This window comes from Chinchilla lanigera, unplaced genomic scaffold (assembly GCF_000276665.1).
Source record: "Chinchilla lanigera isolate Chin_1 unplaced genomic scaffold, ChiLan1.0 scaffold00015, whole genome shotgun sequence".
In the NCBI taxonomy this organism is placed as follows: Eukaryota; Metazoa; Chordata; class Mammalia; order Rodentia; family Chinchillidae; genus Chinchilla; species Chinchilla lanigera.
The window spans coordinates 27,044,150-27,063,459 of record NW_004955416.1 but is presented as its reverse complement, the minus strand read 5'-3'; the positions used below and the strand labels follow the sequence as shown (position 1 = coordinate 27,063,459).

General features: G+C 45.7%; 2 protein-coding genes across 10 annotated transcripts in view; one reads left to right on the top strand and one right to left on the bottom strand.

The window, feature by feature from the left end:
• Lysmd4 (LysM, putative peptidoglycan-binding, domain containing 4) lies at positions 1 to 5,615 on the top strand (the record flags this gene model as incomplete). 2 transcript variants are annotated; one of them, XM_005381637.2, is given in 3 exon segments in its annotated part: positions 1 to 89; positions 721 to 1,010; positions 2,908 to 5,615. In XM_005381637.2, coding segments are annotated over 2 exon segments (897 nt in total). In that variant the 3' UTR covers positions 3,520 to 5,615.
• Positions 5,616 to 12,288: 6,673 nt separating this feature from the next.
• Positions 12,289 to 19,310, bottom strand: part of Mef2a (myocyte enhancer factor 2A) — a 124,419-nt gene continuing 117,397 nt past the window's right edge. For all 8 annotated transcript variants that reach the window (XM_013512519.1, XM_013512517.1, XM_013512516.1 and 5 more), the window contains 2 exons: positions 17,800 to 17,926; positions 12,289 to 16,356 (listed from right to left, as the gene is read on the bottom strand). In XM_013512519.1, coding sequence (XP_013367973.1) covers positions 15,993 to 16,356; positions 17,800 to 17,926 — 491 coding nt within the window. In that variant the 3' untranslated portion in view covers positions 12,289 to 15,992. The remainder of the gene's footprint in view (positions 16,357 to 17,799; positions 17,927 to 19,310) is intronic.

Sequence of the window (19,310 nt, the reverse complement as noted above, 5' to 3'; positions counted from 1 at the left end):
CCCAGGGCCCGGGCCGGGGCCCAGCCTTGCTGACCGGCCCGCACCGCGCCCTGCGGCTCGATCGCGCTCCTTGCCGACTTTTCGATGCCGTTAGTCCCAGGTTTCAGATTCCATTTCTAGAATCTCATTCGAGCTACTTGGCGAGGGAGAGGGATGCTTCGTGGCTTTGGCAGTAGATGGAAACGGACACGGGGGTGTAGTGAAGGCAGTGACCTCCGAGAAAGGGGCGAATCTCTCAGGTCCACAGGCGTTTTTTCTCCCTCCCTCGCCCCGCGTGTGAAACACATCAACCAGTGTCAGAGTAACAGCACGTTAGTCTCACACACTAAGCATGTGTGCAGAGTATCGGGTGCCTTAGTGAAGATACCGTGGAGTGCATAAAGGAGCCAATGAGATTTTTGTACAGAGGTTCTCAATTTTCCTCATGTAAGGAAACAGAACAGTCCTTAGCCCTCACTGCGAAGATCCCCGCCGATGGGTGAGGGATAAGGGGAGCACAGAGGATCTCTTTTTTTCTGCTGAAACGTATACAATGTAAAAAAAAAGTGTTTTTATTCTGCCTGCCTCCTTCCAGCTCAGCGTAAGGACATTCCCGTTTTTTGTGCTGATGGTATTTGTTGAGTATTTGCAGTAATTAGAGAAAGGAGTAATTGCTAACGTTTCATGAGGCCAGGGGGTGCGTGTCCTGCGCGGGGATTAACACTGGGGTTTGATTTTCAGGGAAGATGAGGCAGAAGGAGGCGTTAACCAAGACCTTCCGAGGCCCAGCCGCTGTCTGTAGGACCCCGAGCAGTCGCGTTTACATGTTCAGAAGTGGCAGTGGGGACTCGGAGGACTCCTCTGAGGAAGAGACCCAGCAGCAGCATGTGGTTCTGCGCCCGCGGGGCAGAGAGCTCCAGAACAGTGCCCACCAGGCTCACCGGCCCAGACCAGGGCATGTGGTGCTGCTGCAGCGGGAGCTGGCCCAGGAAGACAACCTCAACAAGCTGGCTCTGCAGTACGGCTGCAAAGTAAGACGCCCCCGCGCTCCATTCCCGCCTTCAGCAGCACGGAAGGACTCGTACAGGCCAGGCCTTGGTGCCCTTCCTGACCCCATAGGTGACCAGAGCCCTGCTGCAGCAGCAGGAGGTGCCTCTGTTGAGCCGGAAGCCCCCAGAATGGTGCATTTCCTTTCTGCAGAGCAGAAAACACAGGAGTTCAGAGACCTTTTTTCTTCTTTTGAGCACATTTTATGTAAGACCTTAGAGGGTTGAATATGCCAGGAAGAATGTGTCCAAGATTTCTTTGGTGTGTTTGCTTTTCTCGCTACCTTTAATTTTTCCGACATTTTGGGCTGTGCTTACGTGGTAGACATTTACCTTCTCTCTTAGAACTGCATGATCTGGTCTTTGTGCTGTGTATCTATATAACTCTGTTTTTCTCTTTAATTATGTTTTTAGCATTCAGAGTGATTAACAGTGGCAAAGTAAGTAGGAAAGTATTTATAGAATTGCCTCATTTTCTCCTGCAGTGAAATTATTTCATTTTGCTAACACGGTGCAGTAGATACAGCTTTCGCTAAGGCTGTGTAAGCTACTTAGTATTTAAAAAAAAAAAAACCTTGTGAAGTATTTGTCACTTGTCTATCAAGGTCTAATCGCTGAAACGATCATGTGGGGTATTTGTGTCTTTCTGGGGAAGTGCAGGCCAGTTTCTAGGGACACACAGCATCTTTAAATTGTACTGATTTTTATGGTTGACTTCCTGTGATTTATAGAACATGGGCTGAAAAACAAACGGTACATACGTATGCATAGGCCTGTTGGTATGGTGATACCTAATAAACCTACCGAGAATGTATAATGCCTCCAGCAACTGATCAGTTTCGCTCATTTGAAATAAATATATTTGCTTTTAGTTTAAGTCAAAGACCAAGACATCTCAAGGATTTCCTGCGTTAGGTTCAGAAAACAATGAAAAATGTCACCTCAATTCAATGAAATGATGAAAACAGCTGCTAAATAATTACAATAGCAGGCATGATTGATGTGAATGAAGCTCTGTCTGAGGGTCTGTGGGCTGTATTTATATTTGAGTTTAAGTTCACTTGCAAATTAAAACTTTATAGTTCACCTACAGTAATTCTGGAAAAATTTCAAACATTAGCTTGAGGGGGCGTTTACTTTTTGACTTACATTTGCCCCACTCTTAGTAAATCTTAAGGTTTAAGAAAGGAGTTTATCCTCAACCTTATCTTAAACACAGATAAACTGGGCAATACATGTAACGTTTTGCCTAAGCTGACAATTGAAAATCTGTCCATAATCTTCAACTTGATTGATGAGGGTAATGAAAGAAATGTGATCTCTTCAAGGTGAATTAACCTTAGTCAAAGTTAATACACATCATATAGCCCTTTTGAGAAAGAAAATATGGTACCAGCTGAGGGCACATCTGCCAAAGGGTATTACGGGTGGACTGGCTCCTGATGTCCTTAGAAGTGGTGGAGGCTTTGAGGTTTTCCCTGCAGCAGTTCAGTTGGGTTCTGGCTTGAGAAGGAAGTCGGGCAGATGGGGGCACTGTTGCCTCAAAGTTAAAAGCACCAGCAAGGGCTACTGAGTTCATTCTAGTGTCCCGATGGGGTTTCACCTAAAAGCATTTTGTTGCAGTTGCACTTGAAACAGTTTCCAAAACGGACCTGAAATTGTTCCGACTTGTAAATCTATAGGCACATTTGATCACTAAGCTGTCCATTAGGGCTGAGTAAAAGCCAAGCAAAAACAAAGTCCCTCAGCGTAGGGGAACTCAGCCTGACTGGGTTGCACTTGCCCTTTTATCCGGCCAGGGTAAGGGCCACTTGGGTGTGACTGTGTGTAGTTTTAAGAAGCTTCACTTACTTCATGATGTGTGTCTTCGTGGCTCCCCTAGGTTGCAGATATTAAGAAAGTTAACAACTTCATCAGAGAACAAGACTTATATGCTTTGAAATCTATTAAAATTCCCGTGAAAAGTCATGGGATCCTCACAGAAACCCACAGAGAACTGAAGCCCCTTCCAGGCCCGTCCTCAGAGACCAGAGTGACCTTCGTGGAAGCTCCCAGCGCCGACAGTGTGGCTGCAGGTGCTGACACCGAGGCCAGCCAGCTGACAGACTTCTTTAAGGGCATTGACCAGAACATCGAGCGTGCGGTGCAGTCAGAGATCTTCCTGGGCGAGGGCTGCTGTGTAGACGCTCCCGATCAGCCGCTGCTGCTGGCAGCCCCGAAGACATCCGCAGACGGTGCCGACTGTGGGATCCAGTGGTGGAATGCTGTCTTCATCATGCTTCTGGTTGGGATTGTGCTGCCCGTGTTTTATTTGGTCTATTTTAAAATACAAGCTAGTGGGGAGGCCCCTAACGGCTTGAATACAACTGCTGTCCCCTATGGCTTGATGGCATCAAGTGTGGCTCCAGGGCAAGCCCCCAGATTAGCGATTCCCCTACCAACTCTCGCCTCTGCAGACAGCCAGGTCAGCCAGACCGCCCTGGCAGGGAACTAGGCCGCCGTCTCTGGAGAGGCGGCCCCACTTCAGCAGCGGGCGCTTGCTGTCCACCAGCTGTCCCTGGCTGTGTCCTTGGGTGCTGCGCTTTGCTTCCTGAGATGTATAGGCGCGACTGCAGGTCACGTGCTCTTGACTGCACCAGCCCCGAGGAATGCTCACGCACTCCGGGCTGCGGGGTCCCGAACACCGCTGCCCTCAGCCTCTCGGTATCCAAGGCGGTGCCGCGAGGGGGACCACTGGCACTGCGAGACGCTCAGTGGACTGGCTGGCTGTGCCTTCCCAGTAGCCCTGCCCGGGCCCTAAGCTGGTTGTGCGGAGGGAGAGGACTGGCCTCCGCCAAGGCAGCGGCAGTGTGGGCGTCCCTGGGGTCAGGTCCGGTCACCTGCCTGTTAGTGTCCGCACTCGCTCCAGAGGGGCCTGGACTGCTCTGAGAAGTGTTGTCTCCCCAGTAAAGGTGCTGTGGAGTAGTACAGTTTGTCACCCTGACTGAGAAAGTGACAGGTTATAGCTGTAAGGAGTCTTACTTCCTCTTTGCCCCATCAGTTCGTGTGATTGCAGCACTGCCACTTCGAGGAGCGAAGCGACCCCGCTCACAGTGCTTCCCTGCTGGGTAAATGGCAGTTCTGCTCCTCAGTTCCCGTCCGTGTAGCCGGCTTCTCGTTTCCCGTGAAGAGCACCCCCACAGCCATGGCGCCCAGACCCTCTCTATTAAGGGGGCTCATGCTGGCTCGAGTGTGGCAGGAAGGATGCGCCCGTCGCCAAGGTGTGGGCAGTTGCCTCGCTGTAGGCATTGCCACCAGAAACGCAGTGTGCTTCCTGCTGCTCCCACCACACACAGGCCTTTTTGGGTGCCGATGCCCCCGGCGCAGTGTGGTGAACCTATAGCACACGTATTCCTTTTCATTTAAGACAAAAGATGTTACTGTGTGGGTTGGTTTTTCTAAACTAAAACCTCAGGACTGAGGTTGAACTGAGGTGCTGGCACTTTGCAGTACCTAAGTGGGTCTGGGCTTGCAGTTGGGCACTTGGTCTCTAACAGGTTCGCCATCGCTGCCCTGGGGGAACCCTCTGTACACAGTGTAGCTCGTAATGTGAAGACCAGACACTTCGTGGAGGGATGCAAGTATTTGCGCTCCGTGACCGTAACTAAATACAATCTGAGACAACGATGTAGAAGGAGAAAGGGTTTATTCAGCTCACGGCTTCAGAGGCTTATGTCCACCATCGGCTGGCCTGTTGGTGTGGACCTCTGGCCAGGTAGCACATCATGGCAGGGAGTGTGTAGTGGAGCAGATGTCATCTCGGGGCTGGGAAATAAGGGAGAGGGGAAGGCCTGCGGTCCCGAGAGCCCCTTCCAGGGTACTGCTCCCAGCAGCCTAACTTCCTCTCACTAGGCCCCACCTCGAAATAATGCCACGCTGAGGACCACGCCTTTTAAGTCACAGGCCTTGGGGGACACGTACCCAAATCACAGTAAAGTGGCCGTGGCTGCCACGGGGAGGTGGGCCCAGTGGTTTGCCTGTGCCCTCCTCTGGCAAGACACCAGCCCGCTGCGTGTGGGTGCGGAGGGGCAGGAAGGGTGGAGGGGCTGACAGCTCCCACCACAAGGTGTGTGGAAAATGCACAGAAATGCTGCCCTTGAGGCGCTGGCATGGCACTCGATACCTGAGGCCACAAGATAAATGTAAATGATCCCACCTTGGAAGAGGAGGGGAGGGTGGCAGAAGAGCACTTGAGATAGGTTTCCAGTTTCTTTCTCTCAGTTTGTGTGAAACTGGCCTAGAGTGCAGTTCAGCACATTTAACTCATCTTCACAATGAAACGTTTTCCTAAGAAACCAGGATGATCTTCCGGATAAAAGGAACCCGTGAACCTTGGTGCAGCAAACACTTTGATCACGTGAATGTTCTTCCAGCTAAATGTCTGCTGTGTTGCTGGGGGCCTCAGATTTCTCTCACATTTGTGGACTGTAACTTCACCAGGGAGGGCCGAGTCCCTTGGGAAGTTCACTTTTGCCAGGCAAAGCATATACATCTGTATCTTTTACTTTTCTCAAGTGGAATAAAATACTTCCTTCTGTGAAGGACAAATGATTCCCGCTTTTTAAACCTGGGTGGTGTCTGAGAATGAAAAGGTGAGGGTGGCGGTGAAGAAGGCGGAAGTGTGTGTCCAGGGTGAGGCCGGCGTCCCCAGCTCTGCTGGGACCCAGCAGCCAGGGCTTGTGCTGTACCCAGCTTACATGGGCAGATGAGGGACAGCCACACCCCGGCCAGCCAGCCCGCCTAATAAGCTTTGTAACTCTTTTGTGAGGTACGAATGAGAAATACGGAGTTCATCTTCTGTAATTTACATTTGGTGTCATTGGGTGATATTTTCAAGAGCTAATTCATCTTTTTGGTGGAAAACAGTGCTTAAAGTTGAAGCCTAAGGACGGCACTGTGACAGACTGGACTCCCGGCTTGTTCTAGGAGGGTGTCTTTGTACCAGGTCTTCCGGCCTGAAGGTCGTGAAATTGAGAGAGGAGCCACTTGGGGGCGGCAGGGGCAGGTGGCTGAGCTCAGCGGTAGGAAAGCCCAAGGAGTCATGCCATCTCTTTGGGGAAGAATGGGCTGCAGCCGTAGGAGGGAAGCAATAGCAACGTAACCCACAGGGCTCAACAGCTTACACAGGAACCCACCCTGCCCTCACGCTCCTTGGAGGTGGGCACTGACTCTCCCCGCTCTGCAGATGGAAATCAGCTCACGCAGCTGGTCCGTGGCGCCGCCAGGACCCGGCCCAGGTGGATGGGCTTGGAAACCTGTGCTCTGCCCCTCAGTCCCCGCCACCTGCCCGACTCCTGTGCCGGCCTGGGGGAGGCCCTGAGGGCTGGAGCACGACTGGAGTGCAGAGGCCACGCAGGCCTCTCAAGGCAGGGCTTCTTCAGGAAGGCAGCAGGAGAGGAATTACGCCAGTTTCTCTGGACCTAACTGGGACATTGCCAGTGTAATGGTAAGAAACCCAAACGCTTTGCCTGAATGCCAGGAGCTGCAGAATCGGCATTCATGTACCTGTCTTTTGCCAGTGTAAAATCAACTGAATTTAGCTCCTGATTTTGTCGGTAAAGGAGCCTCCCCTAGCCACTTCGTTCCTGAAGAGAGGAATTTCCAGAGAGGAAGGTCAGCTGGCTTCCCCAGGCTGAGCAGAGCATGCAGGTGGGGCACAGTGTGCAGGGCACCTGTTTTCATCTATGCCCCCAGAGCCAGCTGAGTACCCTGGTGCCACTGAGGAGCCCTCAGGATGCCCTCCCTCACAACAATGCCGACGATGATGGTGGTACCGGAGTCCTTATAACCCGGGTTGGGAGTGTAACATGCACATGTTCAGACTGTAAATCACATCACCATCCTGCATGAGGAACTTTTCATCTTGCGTCCAAGCCCAGAGGTCCACATTTAAGTGATCTGGGCTTGTTGGATGGACAACAGGAAGCTACTGAAAGTCAGAAGTAGAACTTATGCTCACTGAAATGAAGAACAGTACCCTCAGCTTTGGAGGTTTGGTTGGTGGAGGGGAGACCTTAAGAGCTGATTGTCTCAGTTTTGTACTTAGGGGATTTTATGAAGGTGACTGAACTTATAAAGGATCAGTGTGATTCTATGTACGTCCCAAGTAAAGCAAAAAAATACTGAAAGGGAGGCATCAAAATCTACCACCCAACACAAAATTCACTGTGTCTAGTATCCAGCCAAAAATGACCAGGCATGTAAAACAAAACCAAACCACAACCCGTAATGGGGGTGGGAGCGTGCCCACAAAACAGACCCAGCATGACACAAATGAGAGAATTAGTAGTTAAAACTATTGCAAATCAGCTCCTTATGCTTAGGCTGTATGAACAAGAAGTGGAAGGTATAAAAAAGATCCAAACAGAAATTCTAGAGATTAAGAACACCTATAAAGAAAGATGCACTTAACAGAACTAATGAATCAGCCTCACCAAAAAAAAAAAAACAAAAAAAACTGCAATAAAATTGGCCAAAATAAAAGAGAGTATTAAATAGAAAAATGAGTAAAAGGATAAAGAGCTTTGGAATATCACATGGTCCAATATATGTGTATACAGACAGGAATAAACAGGGAAAAATTAATGTCTGTAATTTTTCTAAGTTTAATGTATAAATTCACAGATCGAAGCGACTTAAATGAGCTCCAAACAGGATTCTGATGGCATGAGAGGGCACGGTAAATAATAAAACTCCTTTCACTGGTGCCAGACCTCCCTGTCCTGTCACCAGTATGAAATTCCACAGGAGCTGTGCACAGTGCTACACACCTGTTCATCCCAGCCTTGTGGGTGGCTGCGGCAGGAGGATCACAAGTTCAGGCCCAGCCCTGGCAATTTAGCATCTTAGACCCTATCTCAAGAACAAAACAAAGCAAAAGGGCTCGGGATGTGCACGGTGTGAAGTCCCTCGGTTCAATCCCTAGTACTACCAAAAATATGATTTCATGGGTACCGAGACAATGGCTTCCTAAGGTCTTCCCTCCTCCACCCAAGCCTCTCTGAAACTGATGTGACTGTTCTTAATGTCAGAGCTCATCAGCTTTCTAATACTTGCTTCCCATGGCCCATCAAATGCCACATCTCCAGAACCTGGCCCCACACGATTCCTGCCGCATTTGCCCCACAATTCCATTTGGATGGAGTAGTACTCAGCTGAGTAGCTGGCACGGAAGGGCAGCCCATGTACAGTAGTCCAGGAAGTGGCGGTTCTCCATGTTCTTTGTTGCCACTTCGAAAGCCCAGCTCTTCCCCCTGCCCCCAAGTCCTCCAGCTCCTATGGCGCACCTGTTGGGAGAACACAGCACCTACTATACTTCTTTGTTGATCATCGACAGATCTTCTGGTCCCCTCTTCTCCACCAAAGTTCTCTGTATTTCTTCTCAGTCTTGATAGCCCTGTAGAATGGTGACTTCCTGTCTTTCTCAGCTTATGTCATTTATGGCAAATAATCGAGTATGGACTGTAGCACTCTGGAAAGGACGCGATGATGCTCATATAAGCCCTAGTGTGGCAGGTAGGTAACAGTGGGTAGTTGGTGGAAAGAAGGCTCAGTTGTTATGTTTGAAATGGGTAACAGAAAGCCATGGTTCACATGGCTTTTCTGATGGGAAAGAGCAGATGGGAGAAAGTGATGCTTCTAGAAAGGGACAGCTGCCGAAGGGAAGACCTTGAGAAGGACAGACAGGGTGAGATTCCCCACACAAGGGCTCACCTTAATAAGGCATGGCCAGTCCATCCACAGCGCCTGAATGGAAGGCACAGCTTGTACGCACAGATGCAGACAGACTGCTGGACTTCCTGGTGAGAAGATTCGATACATCTCCTTTGACTGAAATTGTTTTCTCAATGGGCAAGGAAGTGACCAGTTATGGAGAGGAAATAGTCATGGAGTTCCAAATAGAGAGGAGTTGAAATAGTGATGTCCTAAAGAGAGCACTCCAACATAATGGAATTGTAGCTACATTTCTGGGCAGTACTGAGCACCATCTAAAATTTGTGGGGTAAAAACATGCTTTTAAATAAATGGTATTTAATAAATGGGGACAATTAGCCATTTATAAAAATCAAAGTTAGATCCATATGAAAAGTTAAATTCCAAAGCAAATTTAAGAGTCTGGTGGCACAGGCCTGTAATCCTAGCACTCTGGAGGCTGAAGCAGGAGGATTGCAAGTTCTAGCCAACCTGGGCTACATGGTGAGTCTGTCCAAACCAACCAACCAAATAAACTAAACCAAACCCAAACAAAACCCATATAAGAGAACATTGGTGAATTTTTCTGTAGCCTTGGTGCAGGGAGAAAATTTCTAAATGTAACTCAAAATCCACAAGCAGTAAGATAAAAAAATGATTATGTAATAATAAAATTTTGCAAGACAGGAATACCATGCACAAAAAAATCAAAAGACCAGACAAACTGGAGCAAAACATTGATAATCGCTGTAACAAAGGACTAATTCCCCAATATAAAAAAACTCTTAAAAATTGAGAGATGAAAACCAACACTCAAACAGGAACAAGATAAGCAGATCCCACCCCCCAAATAAGAAAAATGTTTAGAATAATTTGTAATAAAGGCAAGTTAACACTGACATACAATTTCTCAAGTATCTCATGTACCAGGATGGTACAAATATAAAGTATCAGAACACTTTCAGTTGGTGAGGCTGTGGGAACACAGTCATTCTCCTACGCCACTAGAGGAAATGTCAATTGGTACGACTCTGGAAGCCAATTTGGTAACACCTAACAAAACTACACATGAAGTCACGCAGCAATCCCACTTCTCGGAACCTCTCCTGAAGATGAGCAAGTCTGTAACAGTACAAGAATATACATGCATAAAGTCAGTCACTGATAATTCAAAAATGATGCAACCTGAATGCTTATGTAGGGTTAGTGAACCGTGGTACATCCACACCATGGAGCACTATTCAGCTGTAAACAGAAATGAAAATTTCTATGAAATGTCTCTGAGGAATGATTTCCAGGTACACTGTTAAGTGAGAAAAAGCAAAGCTGCTGATGCTTGCAAAGGATTACACCAGAAACTAAAACCTTGGCTATCAGTATGGAGCTGGTGGGCAAAGTAGGGGACTGCAAATAGGGTTTCAGTGACATTTCTCAGCTCTCTTAGCAATACAGTAATGCTTCAGCTACCTTTCATATACCTCCAAAGAAATAATTACAACCAACTATGACGTGGCAAGGGTACCCAAAATAGGATAAACACACGAACCTAGCTGTATTACCAATGAGTAACAATCACAGAAGCGGGCTGGGAACTAAAAGTATCTGTGGAAAAACATTACCTTGACTAGATAATTTAAGGCCAAAGGCAAACAAACAACAACTATCTAAGTGCTCTAGTCAGTAATTACACAGGTATGGGTTGACAATTCTGAAACCATATACTAGCACTGAACAAGTGAAAAGCCTGTTAGTGACAGCTGGGTTTCTTACCATAGAGAAAAATGCTACAACTAAGAAAAGGCAAGACAAATTCTGGAGAACTGGAGTCCGAAGATAAACCTGCAGAACATGGATGTGCCGCACACTGACATGTCCTGACCTATCTGCAGAGGGCCCACTTGCAGTGACACCTGAATAGCAATTGCCCGGATCTTGGTTTGAAAATACCATTCACCAATAAAATGAACCAGGAATCAAAGAAATGGCTGAGTCAATACTGGGAGAGGGAAAATACAAGATCAGTGTGCGAATGTTGTGGTATCAAAGTAAGGACTTACCAGAGGGGATGAAAACAGAGATCCAAAGAACATGAGTCTACCTGATAGAGCTTCTAATGGCCAAAGCTACAACTGAAGGCTGGAATGATAGTACTGCACTGTAATCTGTAAAATATCCATGAGTCCTTAAAAATATAATCACATTTGCGCAGAATGACAACTGTTCTCACAGTAGAACCCTGTTTCATAGATGTACAAGAAAATAGGCAACCAGTGCAGTAACAGTGTTTGCAGACAAGATGCCAAATCTATAAGTCAGCGTCTAAGGAGGAACCTGTATAGTCTCCAAGAATCTCTGAGATGTTTCCCAGTTACAAAGGGAAAGACAGTAGCTCTGCAGTGGACAAACCCGATAGGAACCATTCACCCATGTGATAGACATAATTGTCTGTAATAAGGCATATGGGTATCACAATCCCATAGTGCAGGGAGTGTATCATTTCGGTGGTATTCTTGCTGAAATGCACCACCTCATTCCAATCATGAGAAACAACAGAAAGGTCCACAACTAAGCTGCCCCTTGTGAGCCACTGGGCAGGTGGACGGGAGTGGGCTGCAGCCTTCCAGCTGGCACAGGGCTCCAACTGGAAATCATTTTCATGGCTGGTGCCAGTCAGACACACAATCAGCTTAAAAACAAGATAAAGCCTAGAGCAGGGCACCCGTGGGAGCTGACTGGGAACTTGAAGTGAATTGATTTTAAGTAGCTGCAGCTGTGATTAGAGTATTTTTAGCCACAAGACTCAGCCAGCTTTCAAAACCTGCTAATAAGAGCTCCACGGCAGTCAGCCATGTGAAACCAGCACAAAAATTTAGCTTTTAACAATTTGACACCAAGAATCTGCTTAGTTCAGAGCTGGCTTAGAAGGCAAATGAGAGGAAGAAACATTTCCCACTGCAAGGTTAGATAATATTTTTCATTTTCTAGCTGAATTATGACCAAGAAAGCTATCACTGGAGAAGTACCTACCAGCATACTAGAATATACAACTACCACTTCTGAAAGTCAAAATCCAAAGTAAATGTCTTCTGCTTCTTCTACTTTAGCATTATGCATGCATTTTGGACAAACCTTTCATGCCCTCATCTTTAAAGATAAATGGAAGCTAACGATCGTTCGCTTAGCACACTTAGCATACTCTGGGGGTATTTCCTGCATAGTACTGGAGCCCGAACGGATCTAACAGAGCCACATCCATGAGCGCAGAGCAGCCACACTAACCCCACTGGGGCCTGGCTGGCTAGCTGGCTCCCAAAGGCTCCAGTGCTGCCTACATGCTAGCAGGGTGAGACTGCCAGGGCCTCTGGACGTTTCCCTGCCTATGTCTAAACACAAGGAAAGAGGACCTGCAGGTTCAAGAGGGTCCTGTGAAAGCAGCAGGAAGGCAGAGAGCTTCTGGGGGAGAGGCTGGCTGGTGGCAAAGCCAGCACCTTCTTGTTCCCCCAGGCAAACATGACAGAGTCTGGAAGCAAAGTAAGAGCCAGTCCATCTTTACTGGAGTGAATGCAGGAGACAGTTTACAACAACCTCTAGCATTGTCTTAACCATTTGATAGAAAGTTCACTATAATATTTATTATATAATGAAGAAAAAACAACACATTCAGGGAAAAATTGAGATTAACTTATTTTTCTTAAAAGGTTCATCTCAACGATGGCAACAAAGTCCAGCTTGTGCCGCCAAACGGTTTTACATGATCAAACCGTGTACAGCTTCTCGTGTGAACTGTTGACTACAAACATTTACCAAATACATAAATCTCTTTTAAAAAAGCCATTTTAAATATAGCAAAGCAGTGTCTTCTTGCACAGCAAAGTGAAGAAAGTTTCTACAGAGAAATAAAAGTTTTACATTTGTAAAATCATTTTCACATTCCAATCATCTAGCTTTTTATGATCCAATGCCAGGAGTTTTCAGGTTCCTTATTTACTATGTATTTCTTGTGCGCATGATGGTTAATACAGAAATTATGTTAATGTGTGATTAGTTGTCCTTACAGTTAAAAGGAAATGGTAAAACATGAATTGTTCCTATAGAACAAATCCCTGATTTAGTCTCTAACACAATGGACATCATTAGGGCTCAAAAGATGGAGTTTTGCTTGGGACCATCTGTGTACACACAATGGTGACTTTCTGTGCAGTACCAGTTAGAGTACTGAAGGAAGTGCAGCTGTTGGGAACTTCCTGTAACCAGTGCAATGTAAGCTTTTTTTGTTTTTGTCTTTTAGTAATAAAATACTTCATCTGAAGGGATAAAATTTTCCTGCAGTGGTGTCTTATACAAAACACGTAAGTCTAAAAGGGTAAGAAAAGTTGGTTTTAAAGCAACGCCATTAGTGTCTTCCCATTCTCGGCTCGTTTCCGCCAAGAGATGTGGACGTGGATGTGTCTGCACATGAGGGGGTGGGGGATGTCTGCTGAGTCCGTATGCTCCAAGTCACACTAGGCGTATGGAAAAGGTTAACAGTCAAATATTCAGCTCCTGAAAATGGAATACATTGTTCCTTGGTCAGTGTAATTTAAATACAAACTCCGAGCCTTGTGTAATATTGTTTTAGAAAACAGTAGTTGTACTGATTATAAACCTGCATAGAAAGAAAGACTATTGAGATACAGTCAGAAAAGCCATCTCATAAGGCACACAAGAAAATAGACAGTAAATGTGAATGTGTTAACTCCTATTCCAATATACAGCAGAAGTTCATGAACATGCATAAATAGTAACGAAAGGCTCACTTAACACTTTCAAAGCTATAAATGGTTTACAAAGTGGTAAGGATTATCTTGGAAATTCACTGTTGGGAGACCAACATCTTTGTTTTGACTAGGTGCGACCTTACGAAGAAATGCGCCTGTAAGCAGGCCAGTAAATTAAGTATATTTTAAAAGAAAAACCAATCCTTTTTGGATTAGAGCCAAATGTTCACGCTGAAGAGAGGAGACAGCTTATTACTCCCCCCACCCTTTTTGGCTTCTACTAAAACTGAGGAGCCACTAAAACACCAATCTGCATTCTGCAGCCTGTGCATGCCACAGGCTTATCCTGTACCTAATACCTATGTGTCAGTCAGGAAATCTGGCTGATGATTTGTCACAAACAGCAGATGAGGAAAATGTCAAATACAAAGTAATTTAGGGGAAAAAAACAAAATGTAAGTAAAAATTGTAGGTAGCTGCTCAGCAATTTTAAAATATAAAACAGCAGCAATCTTTAAACCCTTCTTTTGAGTTTCTCACGGAAAGGAGTATTTAAAAATCTATGATAAAAGATATACGGGACTTTGAATTTTGCATGGCACAAGCCCAGTAAACAGATGAACTCGCTATCACCAATGAGCCGTCTTCTTGTGAGAGTAAGGCCTTGCTGAAAATCCAAACTGAGGGTGGCACTCATTTTCACCAGGACGGCAAGTGTCACGTCGAGGACCTGCCCCGTAAGAGCATTTCTCCCCACACCAGAGCGTCCTCTTATTGCACAGAACAATCCACCATGTAGTATGTTTTGTAACCAGCTGCAATATTCTACTTTGAGAGGGTTAAGGAAAAAGGACCCCTTGCCTCATGAGTATTCTTCCCTAGTCATTTACCACTTATAAAACCTTTGTGCTCATCTACTGTTTTCCCATTTTCTCTAATATTAATTAAATTAGGTCATATTTTTCTACTATATTTTTCCTCACAAAAGGCAAGTTTTAAATAATGCCTTATAAAATCTGTTACAACACATTTTATATTTATGCAGGATGAACTTAACACCATTTTTTTGCCACTCTGCTATTTATGTACACATATAAAATATATGATGTTCACCCCATACAGCACAAAGATTACAATGTAACATCACACATTCACCACCAGTGAGGGGAGAAACCCCTTTATACAATCCTCTGAAAAAACTGGGCTAATAATTAAAATCCAAAGTACAGTATATTTAACAAAATAGTAAATATTAAACAGTGAATACTCTACTTAGTAAGGACTTTGCCTTTTCCCCCCAAATTGGTGGCAATCCACAAAAATATACTTTTTAATCTGGTGACCATACAATACATAGGTACTTACATCAAAGGTGATAATATATTTAAGATGCTATATACATAAAGAGTTTGGCTCAACTTTTAATTTACATATAGAATAATAAGTGTTCATGGCTTTTTTTTTCCAAGGTTCTGCTTGCAAGATATTTTTGTTTGTTTTTTTCCCCTCTTAAAATAAAACTAAAAAGTTAAAACAAGATAAAGCTATTCTCTAAAAAAAAGTTACAACGTATAGCTTTGGCTTATATAAATAATTCATAGCAGAATGTGTTCAAAAGTAGTGAATATAATTTTATATATAGTCATCAATTCATAAGGGTGTTTTCTTTCATATAAAATATACACGAGCTAAAATCGGTTTCTTTAAGATATGAATGTAAAAAGAAACTTCTGACATATTCCAATTATAACTTAATACATTAATTTTATTTTGTTAATGCTCTATGTTTCTAGGCTAGTATTTTGTGAATATCTCATGCGTATTTTCTATTCTCTCTTTTTTATTAGCTAAAGATCACTTCTTTGACCCAATAAATTTTTGCACGTGCAAAACAGTTATGTGTGGGGCTTTTTTTGTTTGTTTTAGTATCAACAGCCCTTTCCCATGCACCCTTTTGCAACAGAGACCCATGCCAGGTTGGGTATTAATATAAATGACATTTTATGTACAGTATTGCTTTCTTGATTCCTGCTTTTCTACTGCTCTGTTCTACAAAGCATTTTTCTGAAGTCACTACAGTCACCGCACAGTTAAATAAAACATGTAGGGGGCCCTCTAGGTTTCTGCAAGCTAGTGTGGGAGAATTATATACGGGTACACATTTCTCTGCAAAAATTGGTTATCTTATGAAACAAGTAGTCCAAGGAAGTGCCAGACTAGTCTGCGCCTACAGGGTGCTTTGTATGCCACGGGACACACATCTGCAGACCTACACTGAGTTTGCAGGTAAGTGCCTGATTCGGTATATGCAACACACACCCACACACACACACACTCACACCACATACATATATATGTAAAGGGATATATATGTATGTACGTACATATAAATATATTTAACTCATGACCTTATTTGCCAATGTAGATACGTAGGGCAGTTCACTGCAGTAACACAAAGTACAAACACGAGCTGGAAACCTTAGGTCACCCATGCGTCCATCCTCATGCGCTTTACGGAGGGGCTCTCTCTGTCCTCAGTGTTTGGGGGTCGGCCAAGCACTACTGGCGAATGGAAGTCCCCCCGCGGATCCTCGCGGTCACTCCCATCATAGGAGCTACTAGAGCTGCTCAGACTGTCCACAGGGGAGCGGCCCATTTCCTGCCGGGGCTGGGGCTGGGGCTGTGGTGGTTGTGGCAGCGGTGGCTGCTGCTGCTGTTGCTGCTGCTGGAAGCCAGATGGGGTCATTCGATCCCGGGGAGGTGAAATTGGTTCTGATTTAATGTTGATGTTCTGGTTGGTGTTAATGGATAGATTCGAACCCTGAGATAACTGCCCTCCAGTGCTGAAGGAAAAAAAGAGAGAGGTGAGATGTTTTGTGAGCGCATCTACACTAATCACGTGATTCTACCGGTACTGCCTGCTGGAAAGAGCCAAGCCTAAGATCCTGCTGGAATCCCTCAAGACTGGCTTTGGGCATCTCCCGCAGTGTGTGCCACACAAAGAAATGACATTTTTCCAGGAAGAAAAAAACTAATACGGCTGAGTCGCTGTGCTCCTTACCTGAACTTCCCACCATCGTGTACTTTTGTATCTCAAGTTTGCAAAAACAGTTCTGTGTCTGATGCTGTGCTGTGAACAGTCTAAATGCCACGGCAACCTGAAATCTCTTCACTGCCGCTTCCTCCTTGGTGTCTTCTCTGCTCTGGCCCAGTAACAGGCACATCATCACCTATCCTTCCAACAACTTTGTCAAGCCCTTTCTACTTGCTTTTCTGTTCTGTTTTCTGAGATGGGCTCTCTCCTCACTGACCCTGAACTCCTGGGACTGCAGGGACATACTACTGTGTCCAGCTTCCAGGTCTATTTTCAGTGTTTTCACTTGGGGTGCTTAGGACAGACCTGACAGCCAAAGAGTTGTGTAGCCAAAATTTTCCCTGAGATACTTTGTTCCTCTTCCCATGACATAACTCTTAACATTACTGGTAACAATATGTATGTGGAGTTCTTTCAAAACGCAGGAGAACGGGTTTCCTGGTTGGGAAGCTGGCATGTCCCTACTACACTGAGCAGAGCTGAGGCAGCCAGCTAGGTCTGCTATGCCGATTCCTCTTGTCTACCTGATCCATGGCCTACTGTCACTCTGGTTCTACAAGGGCCTGATCCTCTTCCCTCATGCTTGGAGAGCCTGTGAATCCTCTTCACTTACATCTTCGTGCCCTGCCCATAAGGAAGGGGCTCTTTGTGAACAGAGTATGGTGTGTGACCACATAAGTGCTATGGAGCCTGATGCACACATGTGGTACCCATCCCCATTTTCCTCCCATAAGAAACCGGGGTAAAGCAAAAGGCATAGCTCATCTTTCTCTTCTGACAGCCCCTAAAACAAACGGAATTCCTTCAAGCTGCCACTCTCCAAGCAATGAAGTCGGAGGCAGGTGTCAGGAGGCAGGGAGGAAGTGGGTGGCTTACTTATCCGTCAGTGGACAGAAGGTGGTGCATGGGGGTGGCATCTGTACCTTGGAACCTTCTTGGATACCAGCTGAGTCTCTCCACCTCAGTCTGTCTGAAAAGGAAACCCCTGTTCCCTGAATTCCTTCAAGGAACGCCTGGTTTGCTCAGCATTCAAGCTCTTATCTAAAACCGTATTAAGAAAGTATTTTCTCCCAACACTGTGTCCATCTAAAAAAGAATTACTGCAGCCCTACTCACACGAGAATTTACAACTGACAGAAAACAAGAATAACAGGCTAGGGTAAAGGTTGGAGGAAAGTTTTCAGGTACTCACACAAGAGAGCTGAGGGCTGCTTGTCCGAGAGGGTGCTGCTGCCAGGTTGACACCTGCCCGAGAGAGAGCATTCCCGGGGAGTTGAAGCCTTGCAGGGCCGACAGGTCAGCGCTGGTCAGTGAGTAATCTGTAAAGGCAGACGAGATTGCTATGCTGGGTAACTGCCTGTGCAATTGTTTGTTTTTTTTAAATGCGACCACTACCTTCTCAAAGAGAAACACTGGTGTTCACCCAGACTGAACCTGGATCAGAACGTCTTGCCGAAGTGCAGGGACTCACAGACACCCAGAATCCCTTTTCATGGGGGTGACAAGCTTAGTGACACAGACATTAAGCACATCATTATACAAGTGCATTTTTTTTTAAGACTGTCCCTACTCTGCATCCAAAATCATCTCCAGTCTGTGAATAAACTTTCCAGGACAGAAGAGAATAGTACAATTCATTTTACATGAAGGCTTTAGTCCTAATTACTGGAACCAAGACACAGGACATTAGTTATTCACACAGAGAAATTTCAGTTCATCATTAGCACTTGTCTTTTCCATTTAGTTCTAAAGAGAGGTGACAAAAACTCTTCTACTTTTAACTTTCACATGTCTCAAGAGAGGTGTTTAAAGAAGTTGGTCTTCCCAGTGAAGTAACAGTTTTAAAAGAGCAACCGAGTTGAGACAGCACACTGGTGCTCAGGTTTCTATCGGAACCATACTTCTGTACTGTACGTGCTCTAAGACTCAGCCATCCCCATGGAGGCGCCTGCCCTGGTGCAGCTCCTGACTTCATCTTCATCTCTCCTCCTGCCCCCTGTTTTGGAGACAGGCTCTCACTACCCTACCTTGGGCTGGCCTTGAGCTCACTATGTAGCCCAGCCTGGTCTTGAACTTGTGATCCTCCTGTCTCATCAGCCTCCTGAGTGAGGGGACCCTGGGTGTGTGCTACCACAGCCAGCTTCGCTCTTGGCCCTTCTAATGACCCTAGTGACATGTCCACATCGATGTCTCTCCAAACAGCTCCAATCTGACATGGCCCAAACTGGACTCAGCTGTCCTCGAAACCTGCTCCTCCTTAAATCTGTACCTTGGTAAATCGCAGCAACACACGCCCAGCAGCTCTTGCCAGAAACCTATGGGTGTCTCCTTGCTGCTGCTCTTCTCTCCTGTTCCACATCAACCACCAAGTCTAGCCAGTTCTGCCTACTACTTTTGCCCACACAGCCTTCACTGTCTTTGCTGCTATTCTAGTCCACACCACCAGCAGCCACTAGTCTCTCACGGTTTCTTGGCACTCATGTTTACCCCTATGGATACTACAGTCAAAATTATCTTTTTAACACAACAAAAACGATCATGACACTCCTTTACTTAAAAACCTTTAAAAACTTCCCAATTTCTCATGACAGTATCCAAAATATACAGCACAGGGGCTGGGGATTTAGCTCAATGGCAAAAGCGCCTGCCTGGCAAGCGCAAGGTCATGAGTTCGGTTCCCGGTACCGGAGAAAAACCAAAAAA